General features: G+C 48.3%; 1 protein-coding gene across 2 annotated transcripts in view; it reads right to left on the bottom strand.

Moving 5' to 3' along the window:
* PMFBP1 (polyamine modulated factor 1 binding protein 1) overlaps positions 1-23,135 on the bottom strand; it is a 1,360,893-nt gene that overhangs the window by 74,577 nt on the left and 1,263,181 nt on the right. For both annotated transcript variants that reach the window (XM_069635509.1, XM_069635508.1), the window contains one exon: positions 22,718-22,811. In XM_069635509.1, coding sequence (XP_069491610.1) covers positions 22,718-22,811 — 94 coding nt within the window. The remainder of the gene's footprint in view (positions 1-22,717; positions 22,812-23,135) is intronic.

A 23,135-nucleotide genomic window follows, 5' to 3' on the forward strand; every position in this document is an offset into this window, starting at 1 on the left:
TGGCCCTGCTGATACTGTCAGCAGAATCTAGGCCAGTTTGTAGGGTCTCGCACATCGCATCTTTACCATCCCTGATGATGTTTAAAAATGCGTCCCTTTCCTCTCCTTCTTGGAGGCAGTCAGCCGCTGATGAAGCGCACTCCCAAAGGGTGTGGCTGAACCTAGCGAGCGTACAGGTCGCGTTAATAGACTTTAACGCCATGCTACAGGCAGAAAAAACCTTCTTAGCCATGGCATCATACTTTTTGTCATCCCTATCCTGCGGAGCAGTGGGGTATGCAGATGTGCTGCCTGATGAGGTTGCAGCCTGTACAACCAAGCTCTCAGGAGTAGGGTGTTTTGACAAATATTCAGGGTCAGAACTAGCCACCCTGTATTTTGTTGACAGTTTTTTATTTACTGCCGGGATAATTTCTGGCGTTTCCCAGTTTGTCAAAATCCTTCTCTGTAGAGCAGAGTGAAATGGAACCACAGGATCCTCCTGTGGGCCCTTGTCCAGTATGTCAGTGAGGTCATCCTGCTGAAAGGCAGGAGAAGGTGCAGACCAACCCATAAATTCTATGATTCTAGACATCAGAGCTCTATATGGAGTCTCCGCATGTTCTCCTGGGTCTGGTTTGATAAATTCTGCTTCAGGAGAAGTGTCCAAGCCACTAGCTTCCTGAAGTGCATCCTGAAGATTTTTTAATCTTCCTTCCTCAGAGGCGAAAGTCTCTGGCTCTGGTGATGTGGTCCTCTGTAAATCAATATCTTGGTCTGAATCCTCCCTTTCCTCAAAAATCGAGGTTAAAGGGGGATACATTGGTTTTTGGAATGGTATAAACCCCATTTCCAATGCAGAAGGAGCCATCATCACAGGCCTTGAAAACGTCGATGTCGTCGACACCGACGTGAAAGTACTCGAAGGCGCCGTGAAAAGCGTCGAGAAATGTGTACTAGGCCTCGAAGAACTCGAAAGGATCGGAGTCCTGCTCGAGAACGACGTCGACGTTCTCGGCGTCGAGTCGGAGGTCTTTTGTCTAACCGTTGGCTGTGGAGTAGCCGTGGTTCTTTCCTTCACCGGCGTCGATATCGGCGTCGACGTCGGCGTCGACTCGATCGACTGATGCGCCGATGAATCCTTCGACAACGGCGTCGATGGCGCCGACCTCTGTTTCGAAGGAGTTTTCGACGATGGCGTCGATGATGCTTTATCTCCCGATGGCTCGAGGCGCTTTCGGGTTGACTTTTCCGCCGGGTACTGCGACTCGCGGCGTTTAGATTTTTTGGGTTTTTTACCCGGGGTATCACCCTCAGCTGTCTTCGAGGGGGACGAGGCCGCTTTCTCGAAGACGCTTAGCATCTTTTTCCTGAATTCCTCCCACTCAGCTTGCGAGCTGCGTTTTGTGGGGCAATGAACTCTCTCAGGAGAACTCGACGAAGATGACGAAGGGGATCTCCTACGTCTCTTCTTCGAGTGTCTCGATGTCGACGAGTGGTGGGAGCCACTTCGTGATCTAGATCGAGAGTGTTTTTTATGGTGAGGAGACGAACGTCTCGACTCTACCGAAGAAGCTTTCGAGGAAGTTAAAGTTGACCTACCTCTCTCGAGCTTCCCCCTACGCTCCTTCAAGGCTTTCGCCGTCATGGAAAGGCATTCCTCACACTCCGAACTCTGGTGCGTGATTCCCAGACACCACAAACAGACCCTGTGAGGGTCCGTCAACGACATTTTCTTCCCGCAGTCTCGGCACTTTTTGAAACCGGACCGAGGGGTCGTCGGGTCGGAGGAGGATGCCATCGATATCGAGGTAAATAGTAGTTATTATATACGTTATCTTGACGAGAACTGAGCAACGTTGTTCCGAGGCACAACGAAGCGCGGAAAAACGGAACTGAGCAACGGACGCTGCGCGCGGCCTTTATAGGCAGGATGACGTCGACGTCGGCACGGAGGCCGTCGAGGGTCATCGACTCGGCGATCATCGACGCGCAGCGCCCTCTGGCGAAAAAATTTTCCGAGGCCAGCAAAGCTGAAGGATTTATATCTAAGATAAGGAATACGTCGGAGGACACAATCCCTTCGAAATTTCCTTTTCAAGGTCGATTTTTTTGTTTGTTGTAAGTGACTTTAAATCCTGGGGAAGGGAAATCTCCCAGGACTTTAGGTCATTTAGGAAATATACATATTGTTTACGTTCTGTTGAATTGCCATATCTTTTATTTATGTGTTTGTTGTTTAGTGTGAGGACCAGTTATCCTGTGTTAGAGTGTGTTCCCTTCGCTTTTAAATGAGGCAGGGAAAGATAGGCATTTTGATTCATTTTCTTTTCAAATAAAATGGCATATTTTGAAAGATTTTCAAACAGTTGTCCGCCTCGCATTACTGACTCCTCACAATATGTTAAAAACGCTGTCAAATATATACTAGATGTATGTGAGAAACGTACTGCAGTATGCATATAAAAAACCTTAATGGGCTAAATAGCCCCTTCTCACTCCAAATCATAGTGAACAAAGACAGAACCCATCAGGGATATGCTAATAACTATACAGATTATCACAAGAAGGGGCAAAAAAGATAGAACATATACAATGATCCAACAGTAAAAAATCAGGTAAGCAGTTAACAAGAAAATACAGTACTGGGACTTTAAAGGACCCAGTTCACTCACAATCCTAGCACAATGAGTCTACTATAGGAAAAGTTTTGTGAGTGACCTGCAGTGATTTATCACTCTAAAATTAATGTAAAATCAACAGTACATGATAAAAATAACCTGATTCTTTCAACGGGGCCGAGGTAGGACCCAGAGAAAATGTAACATTACAGGTAAGTACCAGTTCAAGCCATTTTAGTAATGAGTTGTCACAGTTATATAGGTTCTTGCATAGGAAATGGGCTCATATCAATAGGTCTCCCACGCCTACAGCTTAAAGGTAGGTAAAGTGTACTTAACGCCTAAAAGTGCAGGCGAAGCAGTATCCACCCAGATGAGGAGAATTTGGGATCCACACAGACCAGACCAGAACCAGAGGCCCAGAGGAAGATGGTTGCGGTATGAGAGTGGACCTGGGGCACTTCCTCAATGGATCTCTCTGCGGTGGACATGGCTCAGGAATCCTGGTTGCATTGGTAAACGTAACCCTGGGCAGTAAGCAAAGCTAACGATAGCCAAGTCTGTCAGAGCAGTCTCCAGGGGTTTCAGATTGACAGATCTATGAAGATGAGGCAATCTATGGAAATTACTCGGGGCAAGGCGGGCACCACAGCAGCAACAGAGCTGTAGAAGGGGACCCAGAAAGTGTCATGGTCAGCAAAGTGAAGAACCATGGGTAAGCCAAGCAGCAGAATTCAATCCCTCAATGAAGAACAGCTGTAGGAGGTGACATAAAGGGGACCTACAATAAAAAGGGATGAGGCGGAGCAACAGCAAGGCACTCAGGACTCCAGCCAGGCAGAAGGGGTTTCCAACTTGAAAGGTCAAGTAGTGACAGCAAGTTTTCCAGGAGAGGACTAGTGCTGCATGTCTGGAGGTTCCAGCAACGAAGGCCAGAGGGCCCCTAGAGATAAAGCAGCTTACACCAAGAACAAGGGCACAGTCAGTACAGCAGTCCACAGCAGACTCCAGAAGTCGCTCATCTCACCAGCAGAGCTTCCAGGTAAATAAAATCTGAGCATGATATAGGGCCTGCCCTAGAGAAACACACTCACATACTGGGGCTCGATAAGTTAGCCCACCAACGCATATGCATGCAGCATTCAGATTTTGGTTGTCAGTCAGTTAGGGCTGGCCAGCCAAACCTCCAATTAACGGGCACGCCCACACCAATGTAGATTGCTCAAACAGGAAAGGCATCCATACAAAAGAGGCTGTTGTGGGCTCTGTAAGAGTGTAAGTAGGCAGAATGGCCATCCCTTTTGGCCCATTCAAACAATGGAAAGCCCCAAAACGAAATGAAGGGGTTGTAGCAAGTCTAAAATGTTGTAGTACCCAAGTGGCCCCAATTATGGGCATTTGCTGTGAACATAGTAAAAGGTTTCAGACACAGTGTAGCCAAATTACACATCTGCCACCAGCCTACTCCCCTACACACGTTTAGGATGATGCAAATCACCCAAGCACAAAATGGGGTACTTAAAAAGCATTCCCGCCCGGGTAAAAAAAAAGGCGAAAATACTTACCTGTAATGTTCTTTCTATAGATTCTTCTCCCACAGATTCCTCCTCTTGATAAATAGATATCCATCATCAGCTGCTCGAATTGTTTTTCGACACGGGGGCGAAGTACTGCTCGATATCGTCGTTGAAGATTCTCTTGTAAACATCCGTGCCATTCCTCGATCGGACGTGGCATCAGGAGTCGTATAAAAAGGATGCACTGCGCTCCTGTACCTCAGTTCCCACTCCCCCCCCGTCCCCCGGGCTCAGCCCGTGAGAAGAAACCTACAGTAAAGGGGAAAGGCATTGAAACAACAACAATAAAAATAATAATAGCAAACCATAATTGTGTGCTTACCTCATACTCGTACGTCCTCTTTCCTCCATTCTTGTGGGAGTCCCCCAACATGGGGAAGGTACCAGAACGTTCAGCAGCAAAAAATTGAGATTCCCTTTTAAATTTAGCAGAGCGCGTGGGGGCTTGTCAATGGCCGTGTGAAAGCCCCACTCCCTGAAGCCCTGCCCTCTGGCGCCTGACTCCAGTCCCTTTTTCCCCACGGACGGTGTGTCTGACCTTGCTCCCCGCCTTCTGTTTTTCAATCTTATTAACCACCCTCTCCTCCCCCGGTGCATGTCGGCTGCAGGAGGATTCATGAGATGTTCCTCATGCGACCGCTCGTTCCCAGCCTCGGACCCCTGTGCACTCTGTCTTGAGTGCCTGGGGCCCAACCACCACTGTGACGCGTTTGCGGCTTGCAGCGCTCTCAGTCACCGGGCACTGAAGAAGCGCTGGAGGGACATCTTCCACACTTCTCCTATGGCACACCTTACAGACTTCGTCTCCAGGACAAGGTAGGCCCTATGTTCAGTACGGCTCCTCAGCGCGGCGTCTCCTTCTGAGGGGTTCCCACGGGCAGGGGTTCCTTGGATTCAGGTTCTAGCAGGCCTGAGGCCTCCAAGATTACTGGCTCCCAAGCCGAGGGGCTCAGGGGCCCTACCGGGCTGTCCTCGGAAGGGTGATCAAGTTCGTCCACTTCTTCGACCCCAAGGGGTAAAGGATCGCCAGGTGCTATGGCCAAGAGTTAGCCCACAGCTTACCGGAGCTCACTCCGAGGTCGTGAGTCATGGTGTTACGACTACTGGCCAGCCAGCCGAGGGCTCAGCCCCTATCCGAGACATTTCTGAGGTCAACGCTTGTGTTTTGGGTACAGGACCCAAGGCATGTCCTCCCATGTCTATGCCTGCTTGGGGCCGTCGCGCCCCCCGGTCAGCACGTGGCGCAAGGCCCCAAAAGGATGGATAGGCATGTGGCAGAGCCTGCTAGGCCGGTAGCCATTTTGGATTCGACTCCTAGCCCGCCCGTGCTCTCGCCCATTGAATGGGCCTTGCAAGAAGGTCCTTGTCACCTTCCCTCTGTAAGCGGTGGTGGACTGTATGGTACAAGCATCTGTTCTCCTCAGGGGTACATCTACCCTTCTCAGCCTTACGGCTACATGCCTCATGCACCTCAGCGCTTTGACCAGGAGCGTAGACCCAGCGCTTTGGAGGGACGGCACCCTCGGGATCGGGCACTAGCGAGGAAAGCTCCTTCTAGCACTTCCTCCTCCTCATGCGTTTCCCTTAGATGACAGGGCTTCTGAAGGACATAGTGAAGGAGGTGAACCTGCAAGTGGTGCCTCCCTGGCCCCCTCCTCTGGGCCCTCTGCCTGTTCCTCCAGCGCTTCTGGTACCAGTGCCTGTCCCACTTCTGGTCCAGGCTTTACCGGTTGTCCAGACTGTACCACCAATGCCTCCCCGTAACAGCCGTTGGACAGGTCTTCGGCCCGGACTCCTCGCCGACCGTAAAATAAAATTAAAAAAGGGGGTAGGGAGATGACTATAACGACCAGGATGATGAACCCTCAGCATTTGTTACGGCCTTTCATGACTGCCTTTAGGGCCTGGCAGAGTTCTTGGGGGTCCCTCTGCCCAAGGAAGCCCCCCAGGAATCAGGAGTGCTACCAGCGGCTTTCGGCAAGCACACCACGATCCGCTCTGGGATCCCTCTCCAGAAAGACTGTCTTGCAGGTGGCAAAGAAGATCTGGGAGAAGCCCAGGACCAACGCCCAGATGAACAAGAAGCTCTTCAGTGAGGCTTCCGTGACGACTGCTCTTCTGACAATGGCACCCAGAAAGATTCTCCCGCCAACATGTTTTTTCTGTCACTCCAACAAATCAGGTTGTCTGCCAGCAACCTTGACAACTGGAGCACATCCGGCATCTGACCATAGTATTGCAACCACTGGCTCCTGAGAAGCCACTGAAGTGATCTGATGCAGAGCCTTGCCTGCGCACCAGGAAAATACAGGATACCATGAGACCCAGAAGATGTCCTGGTAGTCTCCTGGAAGTCTGGAAAAGACTGACCATCTGTGCCACGTAGGTGACTCTCTCTTCGGATGAAGGCCTTCCCTTCCCGGGTGGGCAAGATTGCTTCGTTGAATTGGAGCTTCTGCGCTGGTGATGTCTAAGATTTCTTTAAGTTCAAGGAGAAACCCAAGACATGCAGTAGTGAACAGGTGTCCTCAAGGTGCCTCGAAACCTGTTCTGGTGACCGTGTTCGGATAAGCCAGTCATCCAAGTATGCAAACACAAATAAGCTGGCTCTCCTGAGGTGGGCTGCTACTCTGTCATCAGCTTGTTACAGTCCCAGGAGGCTGAGGTCATGCCAAAGGGGAGCACTTTCAATTGGTAATGCGCTTCCCCAATGAAGAACCTCGGGAACTGCCTCCGTTTCCTATGGATTGGCACGTGAAAATAAGCATACTGAATTTCCAGCGACACCAGCCAGTCTTGGAACTGGATTTCCCTCAACATCACCATCCTGAATTTGTCCTTCCTCAGGAACCTGTTCAGTTCTCTGTTGTCCAGGATGGGACAGAGGCCACCCCCTTTCTTGGGAACCAGGAAGTATTGGGAATAATAGCCTGAGCCCATCTCTGTGGCTGGAACCACCTCCACTGCTGCCTTCCACAGAAGGGCTTGCAGCTCTTCCAGTAGCACCTGCTCCGGCAGACGCAGAGGGGGCAGAGGTTTTTCTGGGGGTCTTCTCACAAATGGGAGGCAGTAGCCCCACTCGATCAGTTGGAGGGCCCAGGCATCGGAGGTGATATCCCGCCATTTGCCCAAGGATCCGGGGATTCTGCCTCCAAATGGCGAAGTAAGTTGAGAGACCTCAAAGAGGCTTCTGAGGCAACGTGGAACTCCATGCTGCCACCACAGTCGACTGACTCGCTCTTCCCCTGCCTCTACCTGGCCGTGGGAACCTGCGCTGCCCCTTGTTTGGCCTGGGGTGCTTGTGCCCCTCATGTACCCTCTTCCTCTTAATCCGAAAAAGTAGGGTTGACGCAGTGGCTGCTGCTGCACCACCAGTCCCAATGACTTGGCCGTGAGCTTATAGTCCTAACATTTTTTCAGGGACTTGTGGACCTTGGGCCAAAGAGATACTCCGCATCAAAGGCCACATCAAGCAATTTTGCTTGGATATTAGGGGAAAGCCATGACCCCCTCAGGAACGCTGACCTGTTCGAGACTGCGGAGGTGCCCATAGCTCGACCCATGCAGTCAGCCGAGTCCAAACCTGCATGGAATGCTTGGCAAGCCATCTTTTTCCGTCGGCCACTATGTCCAGGAAACCGGCTTTGACTTCCACTTCCGGGAGGTGGTCCGCTGTCTCCGAAAGAGTACTCAAGAGAATGTGGGAGAACTTGGAGAAGGCACATGAGGCATTTGCCGCCTTAAGGGCCATACACCACGAGGCGAAGACCTTATTTGCTAAGGTGTCTACCTTCAATGACTCCCCTCAGTGGGAAGGTCTGACGTTGACGGCCTTGACGTGACAGTCAAGGCCTCCACCACTAACCCCTCCAGGTTCAGATGGGCCATCAAAAACAGGGGGTTGCCTTTCGTTGGCTTATATATTTTTGTGAGCTCTATGTGGACTGACAGTTTCCAGCATGGACGCTGCCACAAGGGGACGACCGGATAGGCTATAGCCGCATTAAGATGTCGGTCAGGTCGTACTGCAACACTGGCTTCGACGATGTGCTGAGCCCCAGGCCATGACGACCCTCTCGACCGCATCGCTGTATTGAAAATTCGGGTTTGTTTACGTGTTAAGCTGCTGAGATTCCGCATCCAGAGATGTATCCAGCTCACTGGCATCGGTGAGGCCATCTGCCAGCTGGAGCAACCCCACTTCGTCTACCATGAAAATCGGGCACAGGATCCAAGGCTGCACAGCCCATCAGCACTAACCTGAAAGGAATTGGTTTGCCCTCGATGTCAAAAATCGACTATCGAGTCAAATAACATGTAACGGGTGTCCGGTTCAAAATTTTCAATCTTGCGGGCTGCTTGAGGAGCCTCTTGGCCCGAGGGAGACGGCCGTCGGCTTTTGCAAAGGAGGAGGTTTCTCCTTTGTGGTCTTGCTTGAGGGCGTTCAACCCGCTATGGCTTCTTTTGAGTCGGCGGACCAGGTGCAGTTCGAGCCTCATCAACCAGCGCTGTCGAGCCGGAAGCTGTACCAGCCGATGCCTTTTCAAAGAGTTTGAGCATTTTAGTCTTAAAATCCTCCCACTCGTTTCAAGATGCACACTTTGCAGGGTACGATTTACCCTTATCGTCCAACGAGTTGGAATCGCGTCTGTGTTTTTTCTTCTTTGGCGACGATGAGGGGTGGTGCAATTCACTCAGAGTGCGAAAGCATCTTTGATTTTTTTTATGGCGTTGTCGCCCTCAATGTTTTTCGGGCATCGGATCCTTGGTTTAATGCTCTGATGAGTGCGGGAGCGATTTCGCTGTGGATTTAGATGGTCTGCCGAGCGCCAATTTTGCAGAGCATTCCCTCACCGCTTTCAGGTTAATCAAAAGGCAGGAATCACATTGTTCTGTGACATGCCCTACTCCAAGACACCACAGCCATAGTGTGCGGGTCTGTGAGGGACATTGTGGAGTTGCAGTCATTGCAATGTTTGAACCCGTACAGTTTAGGCCCCGACATACTGACGCAGTTATCAATGAATCAAAAATGAGCGCGCAGAAAAAAGGAACTGAAGTAAATGGTGCATTCATTTATACGACCAACATCATGTCTGATCGAGGAATCGCACAGCCTTATAAAAGAGAATTGGCAACGACGATTTCGTGCGGGACTATGCCCACTGTCGAAATAATGTCTGAGCAGCTGACGCTGTATAGCCATCTATAAAGATGAGGAATCTGTGGGAGAATGTAATCCATTGAAATATGCTTCTAAGGGCAGCCAATTCCAAACAAGTAGCAGTGATGGGGGATTTCAGTAGAAGTCACTCATCATTAAAAAAAAAAACAACATCCGTTCATGGGACTCAGAGTTAGGATATGAAACACCAAAAAATAAATTGTGCCATAACAGCCAGTTATTCAAGGTAACTTGCACAGGGAAACCAGGCACATGGTAAACCATGACCCCGAGTGCTTTAGAATCCATCAGGTGGCACATTGATATTAGTATCTCAGAGGAGCTCTGAGATTCGTGCTCTTAGCTTTATGTATCTACAGCTACTTGAATATCTGCATTGAATGAATATATTTATTCAGAACAAAGATTCCATAAAACGTATATAGACCTAAAACATACATAAAAGGTAGAAAAATAATCTTCGCTTCCCTACTTTTCTCATGGAGGTGTGTGCTCAGTGTATAAGGACGACCTAGAGGTTGGCGATAATACTAGTGCTAACAGAACCAATCACACTGGTGCCAGAGTTAGAGCTACAGCAACCAGTGTGAAGGTCACCAGAGCTGAAGAAAAAGAGGGGAGACAGTAACGATCAGGGCAGCGTCGGTTCATCTTGGAGGGTACAGAGTCACCACCTCTTAGATGTACAGGAGACGTGTTTGGGTCTCAGCGCATTTTCCTTGAGATGTTAAGCTGGGACAGAAGACTCAACAGCCTCCACGGCCAGTCAAAGACCTTTTGTCCCTGAAGGCCTCCCAATATTCAGGCATGGATGCATACATTGGAAAGGCAGGAGTTAGACTTGCCTCCGAATTGAGGCACTGCCTCAACAGAATCCAAATGGTGCCTCTGACAGTGCCGTTTGAGGGAAGACGAAGGGTGATTGTGGGAGAAAGAGAACTCACTTATTGAGTGGTTGGGTCTTTTCCTCTTCTTTCTCTTATTTGTCTTCCCTCGTGAGCCTGACCAGGCTCAAACAAGGGAATCTTAGAGTGGGTGTTGTGAGAGGACAAGCTGTTTTAGGAAAAGCCTGACCCCAAGCTCCCTAATCGCTGACAAAAACATTCTGAGTGTAACACATGGAAATAATTAAGACAAATGCTGCAAGCAGCTCAGATTATGTATGGGTCCGACTTCGCTTCTGTTGCACAATGGTGCTAAGGGCCCAGGACAGAGACAACCTCGTAGTGTGTGGCACCAGTTGCTGGCTTTGAAAAGAATTTCTAAAGCTGACTGCATAAGGTTGAACTTCAAAGATGAGGATTCTGTGGGAGGAATGCATCCATAAGAAAAAAGTAGTTGGTGAGCAGGAAAGAAGAAGGCTCCTAGCAGGAAGGGCTCTGATTAAAAGAAGACAGTGAGCACGGCACCATATGCCCAGAGAGTGAGGACAGATGCAGTGAGTTCATTTTTATGGCCCAAGGGACTTCTACTGAAGTCCGACTACAACTGCAACTGCAACCCACATTTGGTTTGGGGTACGTTTGTATGTTTGTTTGTTTCATTATAAATAATAAAACAAACAAACAAACAAACCCTTTTTTACCATTGTCCTAAAATAGCCCATTTTGGCCCTAGGATAATTATGAGATACTGCAATGGTTTAGGGGAGTAGACTAGAGGCAGCTGTTTTTAACTGTGGCTTCACCAGGGGTGCAGCCGATTTTACCGCCCAATATACCTTTTTGGTAGCCCCTGGAGTACTTGTGCTTTTTTCTTTGGCGTACCATTCTCAGCTATTTGGTTTCTAGACCTTGCTTTGAGGAAACCGCAAAGGAAGGCTCACACCCAGCCCAGCCCAGTACCCTTTGTAGTGGTTTGGACTGGTTTAGACTAGTCCACTGCTAAAGGCAGACCAATATACAAAATGGTATGATTGGACCCGAGTGTTTGTTGAGTTTTAGGTCCAGCCTTATTTTTGTATGAGGGGGTATGCTGGGAATTTTCCACAAAGTTGTGCTGCTGGATTTTTAGCACCAGGTTTGGGCATACTGGCCGAACCCTTTGTCCCATACATGACCTCCCGTTTCATCTTTAGGCTGCTGGGCATCCTTTTTGAGCTGTGCTACATCGTCCACCTAGTCCTCCTTACTAGATGGGCTGCATGTCCTGTTCTGGCACTGTTTCTGAGATGTTTTGTCACTGTTTTCCTGTGTTATCCTGCTGGTCACTGCACCTCGAGGATAGTCTGACAGCATAACCCCGTCTTTGCCCTTCGACTGGGCCGTCTTGGACAACATTCACTGTTGCCCCTGTCGTGGGACAGTTTTCCGCTGGGTGGCTGCAAAGTTTGTTTCTCGAGTTGTCTGGCTCCGCTTGGTTGGGTTCTTCCAGTCTTCCTGCTGCCTTTTCAGTTGCTGGTTTCATTCCTTGCTAGTCGGTCACCCTTCTGGGAAGGCAGACTATTCTTCCTTTAGGTTTTGTTCTGAGAGTCTAACTTTATTCTGCGCTTTGGTACCCACCTGGGCATTGTTGGCTAAGTGTTAACGTTTTTACTGTCCTCTAGGAACTGTATCTAGATTATGGTTTGCATTTCTATCATTCATTTTAGTATGTATTAGAGGTAAGGGAATTCTATGTCAAGACCGAGGGCTCACATTATGCTTCCCTTTCTTTCTTTAAATATTTAAAGAAAGCTCAGCAGCAAGATATTGTCCTCAGTGCACCTGAGTGTCATAGATCATATGTATGTAGAAAAGGTGCACAGAAAATATGTAACAATGAAAGCTAACAAGAAAAATCGTAATATGCCTTTTAAGTCCTGAGATAACATAAAACAACATTTCCCAAATGGCCTGTGGAAAGTTTAACATGAGGTCACCAACATGTGACCTGGATCCTCCAATGAGTGACCAAGTCCCCACACAAACAGTCTTGAATATGATGCCACTTCCTCTTTCTTTGCTGCTCACAGCAAGAGATAAGTGCATCATATTCTAGAACTGTACTATTGTTTGTATTTGTTTGTATTTATTGTTTCATATGTTTTTCACATTTGATGCCTCGTATTAGCGCTAGCGCTCACAGTGAATCCTTCAAAGAGTTAATTTTTCCTTAGTTTCTCTGACAGACGCTCTACGCGTCCTCAGCTTACGTGATTAGATCTCTCTGACGCAAGCTGCTTCCTGCTGGCATCGGAGAGTACTGCGCGTTATTTTTATTATCCTTTTAGGCTTTAACAAGCCGTATATCTTGACAACACGATGGTCCGCCTTCACGAACCCTCGTGTGTATTTTCCACTCGCTTCCCCGACCCGGCTTGTGCTGCAGGCGCTTTCTTCAGTATTCTGGCACTCGCAAGCGCATTTCCGTTACGTTTCATAACGGATTTTGCGATCGCAAGTGCCAGAAGCTGATTTTGTCTACATTTCTGATTGATTGACTTTAAAAAAGAAGAGGGAGACAGCTGAATGCTGACATTGCCCATTGGATCAGGGCTGTACAGAGGCTCCCCATAACATTAACTGTGGGGTTGAGAGAAGGCGGTCTGTGCCCACAAGAAAAATAAATAAATACATAAATAAATATATATGAGAATATATTTATATATTTATAAACATTTTTAAAAAAAAGAGCTAAAGGGAGAACAGAAAGGTGCAATTTACAAATATGGCAGCCCAGTACTTCCCTCATGATGGCCAGGATTGGTCTGAATATGAGGAAGATGCTTATGAGATAGATGAAGTGGCGATGGCAAACAGCCTGGAAAAGGTGCTGGGTTCCACAGTGGAGACCAGCATCAAGAAAGCTGCATCAGAAATGCTCCTGCCTATTGAGCAGCGCCTGGATAACATGGAGGAGCACCTACAAGAGAACTCCCTACCAAGAAAAAAAGACTGAAAAGAGAAAGCACTTTTCAGATGGGGGATGTATTTCGGCTCGCTTGAGTAAAGACTCTACAAACCCCCCCCCCCCCCCCCCCCGAGCCAGCCAGAACCAGCCACTGCTTCCCCTTCAGACGCCTTCTCCAGGCTGAAAAAGGCCTTTTTGAAAAGGAAGGAAACCCCTCCGCCGATGGACCCTCTTACCCTGAGGAACAAAACAGGGGTACCAGACCATCAAGCCCGGAGGGATATCAACAGGGCTTTGACCAAGAGGGATATGATTTTAACAGTCAATCTCCCGTCTCTTCCGACGAAGACACGCAAACAATAGGGTCACGACCCTCAACCTCAGGGATTGCGGCAGCCCCCATCCCTAAGAAGCCAGCCAAGGAACATTCTCCCTTTAAGGGGATGTTTACTCCAGAATACTTAGTGCATCCCAGATCCACTGACTGGGAACCATCTTCAAGAACAACGGAGTACATTAAAGACAGGCTACGCAAACCCTTGGACAAAGTCCAAGCGAGACTCAAAGCAGAATGCCCACGCTCGGGAATCCCAGACAAGGTAGCTCTGACGCCGGAGTTAGACTCCAAAATGATTACTTTCTTAGGCAAGAATGCCAAAGATCCACGAAAGGGCATAGATCGTGCCTGGAGGTCCTGTCAAGACAGGGTATTGGACGTCACCGGTCCACTAGCAAAGATGATGGATCTGGCTGAAGCAGCCATAGCCACAGGTGAACCTATCGACCCAGTAATCCTCTTGGGCTGGGCTCAAAGGGTCATTTGTTTGTTGGGGAACGGCAGCTGTGCCATATCAGCTGAGCGCCGCAAGGGTATCCTTTACAAAATTGACTCCAAGCTAAATGAGTTAGCAGACACCAAATCCAGGGCTGCTGCCCAGGGTCTGCTCTTCGGCGACTCCTTCATGAAGGAAATGTCAAAATCTGTTGGCACCTTCACTGCACTAGACAAAGCGCAATCCTCCATCAAAAGAGTTTCTCCTCAAAAATGTTCACCAGGGTAGAGGTAGAGGTCGCTCTTCCGGCTGATACTCGTTTGATCGAAGACCTCAGCAATCCAGGGATCAACACGCCTGGCAGGATCGCGCAGATACCTTCTTCCCTTCGAGAGGGCGAGGAAGAGGTCCCGGTTGGAGGAGAGCCGCCCTATGCCCAGCACAGCAACAAACCACATGTCAGTCTACCTATCGCAGCGTCGCAAACGCCTATAGGAGGGAGGCTAGCTCCTTTTGTGCACGCATGGGATTCCTTATCAGGGGATGCATGGGTCAGAGACACAGTTCGCGGCATGCGCCTATAATTCTTCACACAACCCTTTCAAACAGGTTGTCCCATTCCGATTACAATGTCCAAAGAGGACGAGGTAGCGCTGGACAAGGAAATTCACAGTATAGCGTTGAAACAAGCGATTCGCCCCTGCACAAGCCAAGGCGGTTTCTTCAGCCCCATATTTCTGGTACGCAGGAAGCAAAAAGTGCGTCCAGTGATAAACCTGAAGGCTCTCAACGATTTTATCATTTACCGTCATTTCAAAATGGAGGATATTCACATGCTCAGGGACCTCCTGAGACCCAACGACTGGCTTATGCGTCTGGATTTGAAAGATGCGTACCTTGCGGTGCCCATACATCAGGACCACGCAAGCTATCTGAGATTCTCCTGGAAACACCGAGACTGGGAATTCACGAGCCTACAATTCGGTCTCTCTTCAGCTCCTTGGTCTTTCACCAAGCTCCCGAGACCAGTATTAGCACATTTAAGAGAACAAGGCGGCCGGCTGATAATATATATGGATGATATTATCTTCATGGCACAATCTCAAGCTCTGGTCGAACAACAGACCAAGCTGGCCATAGACCTACTACATAGTCTCGGATGGATTCCTCATAAATTGGGAGAAATCAATCCTTCAATCATCCAGAAACCTATAGTTTATAGGGTTTGTAGTAGACACCGAATCGGCTCAACTCCGTCTCCCGACGGCCAAAATTCACTCCACCAAACGGGAGATCCGCAGACTCCTGCAGAGGGACGATGTATCTCTTCGAAACCTAGCGAGGGTAATAGGACTTCTCTCCTCCTCTTATCCAAGCTATTTTTCCCGGACCTCTACCCTACCGAGAGTTACAGAGGCTAAAGGGGCAGCATTTAAGACACAGTTTCTCTTGCTCACAGCGACTGACGCTATCACCAGAGGCGAGAATGGAACGCAACTGGTGGCTCACACACATGGAGGCCTGGAACGGCCGAGCAATCTTCGGATCTGCCCCAGATATAGTGATAGAGTCAGACTTCAGCCGTTCCGGTTGGGGAGCGAGATGCGGTCCAGTGGCCACAGGAGGAACATGGTCACCTCGGGAACTCGAGATGCATATAAACTGCCTAGAGCTGCTAGCGGGTTCCTTCGCAGTACACTCCTTTGCCAAAGAGAGTGAGCTGTTGTATCTTACTGAAGATGGACAACATTTCAGCAGTAAGATACATCAATCATCTGGGTGGCACCAAATCTCGGCCCCTAGCGGAACTAGCCAAAGACTTTTGGCATTTCTGTCTAGAACACCGGATTTCGGTCACTGCAGAGTATCTACGAGGCCTTACGAACGTAGTGGCAGATTGGTACTCCCGACATACGATTGATTACAGCGACTGGAGACTCGAACCAGAAGTCTTCCTTAAAATTCAGCAGGTTTGAGGTCCCAGGTCCAAGGACCTGTTTGCTTCACGCCTGAACACTCAGCTACCAGTGTTTATCAGCTGGAATCCAGATCCAGCAGCAACTGCGACGGATGCTTTCCTCCAACATTGGACCGAAGGGGTACACTATGCCTTTCCCCCTTCTACATGATTGCGAGGACCCTGGCGAAGAGCCGTCTAGGAACAAACAGGATTGGTTCTTATAGCCCCGGTCTCGACCTCTCAGACCTGGTATCCAGTTCTTCTGGAACTTTCTTCCGATTTTCCAATCCTTCTACCCCAATTTCCAGATCTCCTGTTGGATCCTGCGGGGCAGCGTCACCCCCTTCTCCTCCAAGGATCTCTGATCCTAGCAGCCTGGAGGATTTCAGGTTGAGGTGGAGAGTTCCAGGCATGTCTCACATGGCAGTCAGCCTCATTGAAGAGAGTTGGGCCCCGGCCACTCTCAAAAGATACTGTAACTCATGGAACGTCTGTATGAACTGGTGCCAAAACAAAGGCTTACATCCAGTTTTGGCACCTATAGAGGAAATTCTGAATTTCCTAGCATCCTTAGTGGAAAGAGATCTGGTCTACAGGACAGTAAACGCATACCGCTCTGCCATTTCAGCAGGCCACGACCCCACAGAAGGGATCCCAGCAGGACAGCACCACCTGGTTTGCAGACTACTCAAGGGTGTCAGACTTTTAGTCCCGCCTCCGTCTCGCTACGGTAAGCTATGAGACGTTAACAAAGTGCTGAACCTTTTTCTATCTTGGCCAGATAACGAGGAGTTATCCCCCACTGCTCTATCCGTCAAATACACTACACTGCTCTGCCTCGTCTCCTGCAGGAGAGTTTCTGATGTCAGAGCCCTCGATCTAGCGGGCAGAACCTTCCCCCCCACGATGGCATAGTGTTCCACATACATAGGAGGACGAAGTGCAACTCAAGAGTGATTTCTTATCCTGCTTCTAGAGACCAGCCCAAGCTTTGCTTAGGCAGATGCCTGAAAGCTTATGAATAGGTTATGGCTCTTCTTAGACCCTCTCCTAATGGGCAACTATTGATAGCCTTACGCAAACCTCATAAAGCAGTTTCCGCTCCAACTCTAGCACGCTGGGTGCGGTGGACCTTAACCCAAGCAGGAATAGATACCTTACACTTCGGAGCCCACTCTGTGAGAGGAGCCATGGCTCCTCAGGCCTTCCGAGTCGGAATCCGACTGGAAGATATCATGAAAATGGCAGACTGGGCAAGTGAATCTGTATTTAAGCAATTCTACCTAAAACCGGTAGAACAGCCGGCATCCATTGTGGTAAGTAAGCTTTAAACGAGCATAATGTGAGCCTCCGGACTTGACATAGAATAAAGATTTTCCATAATAACTTACTAGAAAGTCTCAATTCTATTAAAGACACAGAGGCGAGCATTATCCCACCCGGCAAGAAATTGAAATGTACATTGTGAAAATTGTTACATGATTTTGAATGCAGGACTGCTCCTCAAAATAACACAACGTATTTCTCTCCAACCACTCTAAGAGAACTAGGACTGTAATATACATTAACTAACTGCAATTCTCTATCTCTCTCTTTACAGCGTCAACAGACAAATCCGCCTAATCCATGGCACATTTCTCTCTTCTAGTATGAGATGGCTTCAGTTCCAATTCTTCTATCGGACAAGATCGCAGCTTCCAAAGAGGAAGTGGCATCATATTCAAGACTGTTTATGTGGGGACTTGGTCACTCATTGGAGGATCCAGGTCACATGTTGGGGACCTCATGTTGAACTTTCCACAGGCCTCCTGAGAAATGAAATTTTATGTTATCTCAGGACTTAAGACATATTACGATGTTTCTTGTTAGCTTTTATTGTTACATATTTTCTGTGCACCTTTTCTACATACATATGACCTATGACACTCAGGTGCACTGAGGAAAACATCTTGCTGCTGAGCTTTCTTTAAATATTTAAAGAAAGAAAGAGAAGCATAATGCTTGCCTCCGTGTCTTTAATAGAATTAAGACATTTTAGTAAGTTATTATGGAAAATCTTTATTACTCTGAATATTCATGTGTTCGCGTTTTGGGTCCTGATCACGAATCTGGGAATTTAATTTTCTGTTGTTCAGGGTTATCTTTTTCTTCCCACCCCTTAGCCTAGTCTGTATTGTGCCTGCCACCAGGTACTGGTTATACATTTAGTTTAGGAGTTGTGATGATTTACAAGGTATCATCACTTCTACACAAGGGGGAGCCCTTTCCCATGTGGCTGGGGGGACACGGCCGTTACCCAATAGACCCCCTAGGGGTGGTTTAATGCAGGAGGACCTCCGGCAAGGGAATCCCCATTTGGGGACAAGGACGACCACGTGGGCTATAGCCCATTGAACGTCACACCCCAACATTCCCTAGCCCCACGCTCCTTTCAAAACCACTTCCTGGGGAAGACCAATGTATTATTGTAGTACATGGGATACAGCCCAAACATAAATTACTAGGATGAAGAAGAGCACAGAAGACATGAAGATTACTGACTGTGCTAGTATTGGTAGAAGGTGACCCTCAGGAGGCATAAAGACCAAAGTGTCAAAAGAAACAAAGGACTGCGACAATCCGCCAGGGAGGGACTAGCAACAATGTATAAGAAGAAACGATGGACTAAAGAAATGGTCACGCCCAGCCGGGGGAGACAACAGGTGTGGTAACCATCCAGAGTGGGAGTTTCAAATCCTGTCAGCAGGGCAGAGGAATTGAAGAGCACAGGACGCCGGTAAATTGCTAAGGGAGTTTTCCGTCGGTCCAGCCGGAGCAGACCCGAGCATGAAACAGGAAAAGAGAACCGAGCAGTACAGCAGAGTGCGGAGCCGCCACAGTGCTGCAGAAGAGAGAAGCCCAAAGAGCCGGAGAGACGGATCCCAGTCCCAGGAATCCCTGGTGGCTTACCAAAGTCCCAAAGAAGGTAACGGGAGGTACAGGAGACCGGGAGGGGACACAGGGATGGAAGAGAGGGAGGCTTCAACGGCTCTTCCCTGGTCCAGTACGAGAAACCAAACTATTAGGAAGAGTGAAGTGAGCATTCGAGGAGGGCCTCCTCACCACAGGAGCAGCAATAAGCCCACTGACCACCAGAGACGGTCGTGGACCCTAGCAGTATCGAATCAAGCACCCGCCCGAGGACTTCCTTGCAACAGTGGAAGTCATAAACCCACTGACCCAACAGAAGCTGAAAAGTGCAAGAGAGGAAGGTTTCCTCATTACAGCGGCAGGCATAAGACCACTGACCCAAGTTGGAAGACAGAGTACCATAGAGACATGTTTCCTCACCACATTGGCAGTCCTAAAGCCACTTACCAAAACTCCAACCAAGAGTATAAAGAACGCATCAGAAAAGTAGCTCCTCTTTGCAGTGGTAGTCAAAAGGACACCCACCGAATCTCAAGGGAACTGTTCATAGAGAATAATATCCCTTACCAAGAAGGCATTGGGAGAGGAGTCCGGACCCAAGAAGCCTTGGGTGGCCTAGTGAAGAAAGCTTGGCAGAAGCTACAAGAGTTACAGAGACAGCTCTTTGCTAAGAGGAGAAAATCCAGGAGAAGGGAGGCATTCTGCTGGTCAGAGATCTTTTCTTTTGCTTTAAACTTTACACCTCTTTGATAAGAGGAGAAAAAACAGGTGAAGGGAAGCATTCTCCTGGTAGGAGACCTTTCCTTTTGCTTTAAACTTTCAGAGCTTGCCAGGAGAAGGGAGGCATTCCCCTGGTGGAACAACTTTGTTATTTAGAACTTCTTAAGTTTAAGTGTAAGGGATAGAAGCAGGGTTTTGGACAAGGAAGGATTATCATTTGTCGGACATTCTGACATTTCCTTATTTTCGTAGGTTGAGGCAAGGAAACCCCTCATACAGACAGGGATTGTAAGTTTTGTGGATTTAAAATAAAAGTCTATAACGCAAACATGACATCTCCTTGTCAGACTCCTTCTTTGACACCCTTACAGAGTGGGTAGGGTCTTGTTGGGAACATTTTTTTATTTTTGCACCTTTACCTGTATAGATTTCTAGTGGACCCCCAGTCTTTTTGCTTATTTTCTAACTCTTTCCCAATTTTCTGAGGTCCGTAAAGCTTCTGCTTTACTTCCCTTAACAGTTTCGCTCATTCTTATAGGGAAACTGACTAGTCCCCAAGACTGTCAGTACTAAGAGACTTTGTCTCTCTTTTGGAATTCGTGTATTTTTACAATTGCACACATCACCTTACATTGAAGTGCAGTTATGATAATTTGTATCTTTATAACTTTTTACCTGATGTCTTTTTGGTTACTTTGTCGATGTGCCTAAAACAAGCTGGTGGCAGCGGTGTTATTTGTACTGTTTTTGTGATTTTTCTTGTGCACTTTTCCATTTACTGCAAATGGCTACTAAATGTGGTTAGCACCCTTAAGTGGCTTTGCCACAAGATTTTCACTTATTCTTTGGCCAGCTTGTCTTTTGGCCTTCATCCCGTCTTCCCAGGTCACAAAATGCCATGTATGGTAACACCTTTCCCGATGAAGGTGAATGGGTTTTGTGCATTTGAGCCAGGGGAATGGGGCTGGGACTGTCTGATCCCAGTCCACATCCTTTGGTGCATGGAAGTCTATTGCTGGACGGATGTGATGACCCAGTCGTTGTCCAGGAATGGCCAACCCTGGGCTGTTTTAATGTTGCATATCCTTACCATTGGTGGGCTTGGGCTAGCCCCCAGCCTGAATCTTAGCTAAAGGTAGGGCTCCTGCAGCTATTCAGCAGATCACTGTTGAAACCAACACTTTTAAGAAGATCAGCAGCTCGCTGACGACCAAGGGACAACCTCCGCAGCTGACCAGCATGGACTCCAGTGACTGTCCCAGTGAAGCCCTGCTCTCCTCTGCCTGATCTCAGAATACCCTTGTTGGTGCGTTCAACCCTTGGACCGGTGGGAGCAACCAGTCTCGAACCCTGCTCACAGGCCCAAGCCCAGGAAGCCTTCAAAGGTTTCCCTGGACCACCCGGAGGTCTGACAACTCGCTTTTGGGCTGCCACGCTGTAGCTGTTGCCATTCAAAGAAGAGCCTTGGGACTCATAGGATCTTCAGTCTATGGCATAGGTCACATGGCTTAGCAATCTCAGCTTTCTGACGACAAAGGAAGCTGAGCTGGGGCTGCTTCTTTGTTCAGCGCTGGAAGATCGCTTGTCGCTGTCTGACCGTGGTGACCTCCACTGGAACCATCCTTGTGCAATCCTTTGAGGTGTCCTAAAAGGTCTGCATCGCAGAGGTCTGCATCTTTCTTCATTTGGGAGTCTTCAAGAAATTTCCTAGAACCGTCTGGTGAGAACCACAACATGCTCCCGACACGAAAAAAGTGACCACAGCCCCCGCGACTCGCGACTCCGTCACCCAATCAAAGGACAGCAGATTGGAGCCCCAGCATATTCCAGAAAACCTAGTGTCCCGTGAAAGAATCTGAGTCAGAGAGGTAAGGGTGGACATAGCTGTTTCTGTCCACCTTGCCCCAGTCTCCCATAGGGTACCATTGGGTGTAGAGCCCATTTCCCTAAACTCTCTCTGGCCTGGTGGTCAAGCCCGGGCCAAGAATACTGTCCTAAGAATTACTTTTGGAGCAGGATAGAGTGGGGTATTTACCTGACTTGAAGTAAACACTTACCTTACTTTAAAGAACATTTCAACCACCACAGCCCACTGCAATACTTCTGAAACATCTTCCCTGGAGAAACCATAGTGGAACTTGTGACTTTTATGGACAAGGCCCCATATATCTTAGGGCTGGACTTCAAAAGACAGAGGGTACCAGGTAGTGATTATTCTAACTGATCTTTTTCCTACATTTATTTACTCACTGGTTGATTACTGGTATGTAATCAGGGCACTTAAACACCCTGACAATTATAATAAACAACATTAAATTATAGTCACAAGTTGCATTATTGGTAACCGTTTGTTACACCAAGTTCAGCTGTGTCCCCTCCTGAGCAAGCACAGAGATTGGCAGTTTCGAACAGGATTCCTTTTTCCAGCTGGTAACAATTTTCCCTGATGTTGATGGGCCCTTGAACCAAACTAACTTGGGGTCATTACATCACCTTGGTTTCACAACTGGCATAAGGTTTGCTGCAGAGCTCATCCGTGATTTCAGGTGTGTTTTCCATTAATGTATTCAGCATTGCTAAAGTGCTAACATTTACAGGTCTGGTGTCTTCTTGTTATGGGTAGTTGCAGTCTTTCCCGCTTTCTGCTTTCATTCAGCAACCCATCAGTGGGTGCTTGTTTGTCCGCAGGATATGGGAGCTGTCCTGTACGGAGCAGCCTCCACATAAGTCAGAGTTGCAAATGGCTTAGCACAATGGCCATATTATGCAGGGGTGTTCTTGAATTTGGTAAACTCGTCAGGTGAGGGACTGTGGTGTACATGACATAATAGACTGGCAAAGGGCAGGGAGGCCCTGTAGATGCTCCATATACCTTCACTGTGTGCATTGTCAAACAGCGGGTGTTGGCACCTGTTCTCGTTCCCCAGTCTAAGAAATTGGACTTCACCACAGTTGTTTCTACAGCAAGGCAAAAATAGGCAGTCATCTGGGGGGCAACCAGAAGGAGGGAAACGAGAAGGCTTCAGATTTGACGTTGCAAGGAAGACCAGCACCATCTTGTACTTTTCCTGATACAGCATTAATCCTTGCACTGAGCCCGATTAGGCTGCATTTGATATAAAATTGACATGCATAGACTCACCCTTTCTGCTTTCGCTTACCTTAAATCTCTCATCCTCAATGCGCCTCTCATCACAGTCAAACTTCAGACGTCTGTTCTCCTGCTGCAGCCTCTCAATTACTTCTTGGGCATGGCTGCAGAAGGGTTTAGAATGAGGTGGCAGTTTAGAAGAAACACAGAGAGGCGAAAGAAACACAAAGAGATCTGTGTAAGCATCCAGCACTGATAAAAGTTAGGCAATGCAAGAGAACAAAGATATATTACAGATGAAGTTGCTGCCCTGAGGGTTAGTAGGATAATGGCATCATATCAAGACCAGAGCTGGAAATAGAGGTGCTTGAAGAGCCACAGCATGCCAATGCTCCAGGTAATCGACTGTAGAGATTGCTGAGCTGCAGATTGCAGTTTAGTTCCATGATTAGCACATTCCCACAAAAACATGTATTCACAAACCAATG

This window comes from Ambystoma mexicanum, chromosome 1q (genome assembly GCF_040938575.1).
Source record: "Ambystoma mexicanum isolate Mex_15411 chromosome 1q, UKY_AmexF1_1, whole genome shotgun sequence".
Classification (NCBI taxonomy): Eukaryota; Metazoa; Chordata; class Amphibia; order Caudata; family Ambystomatidae; genus Ambystoma; species Ambystoma mexicanum.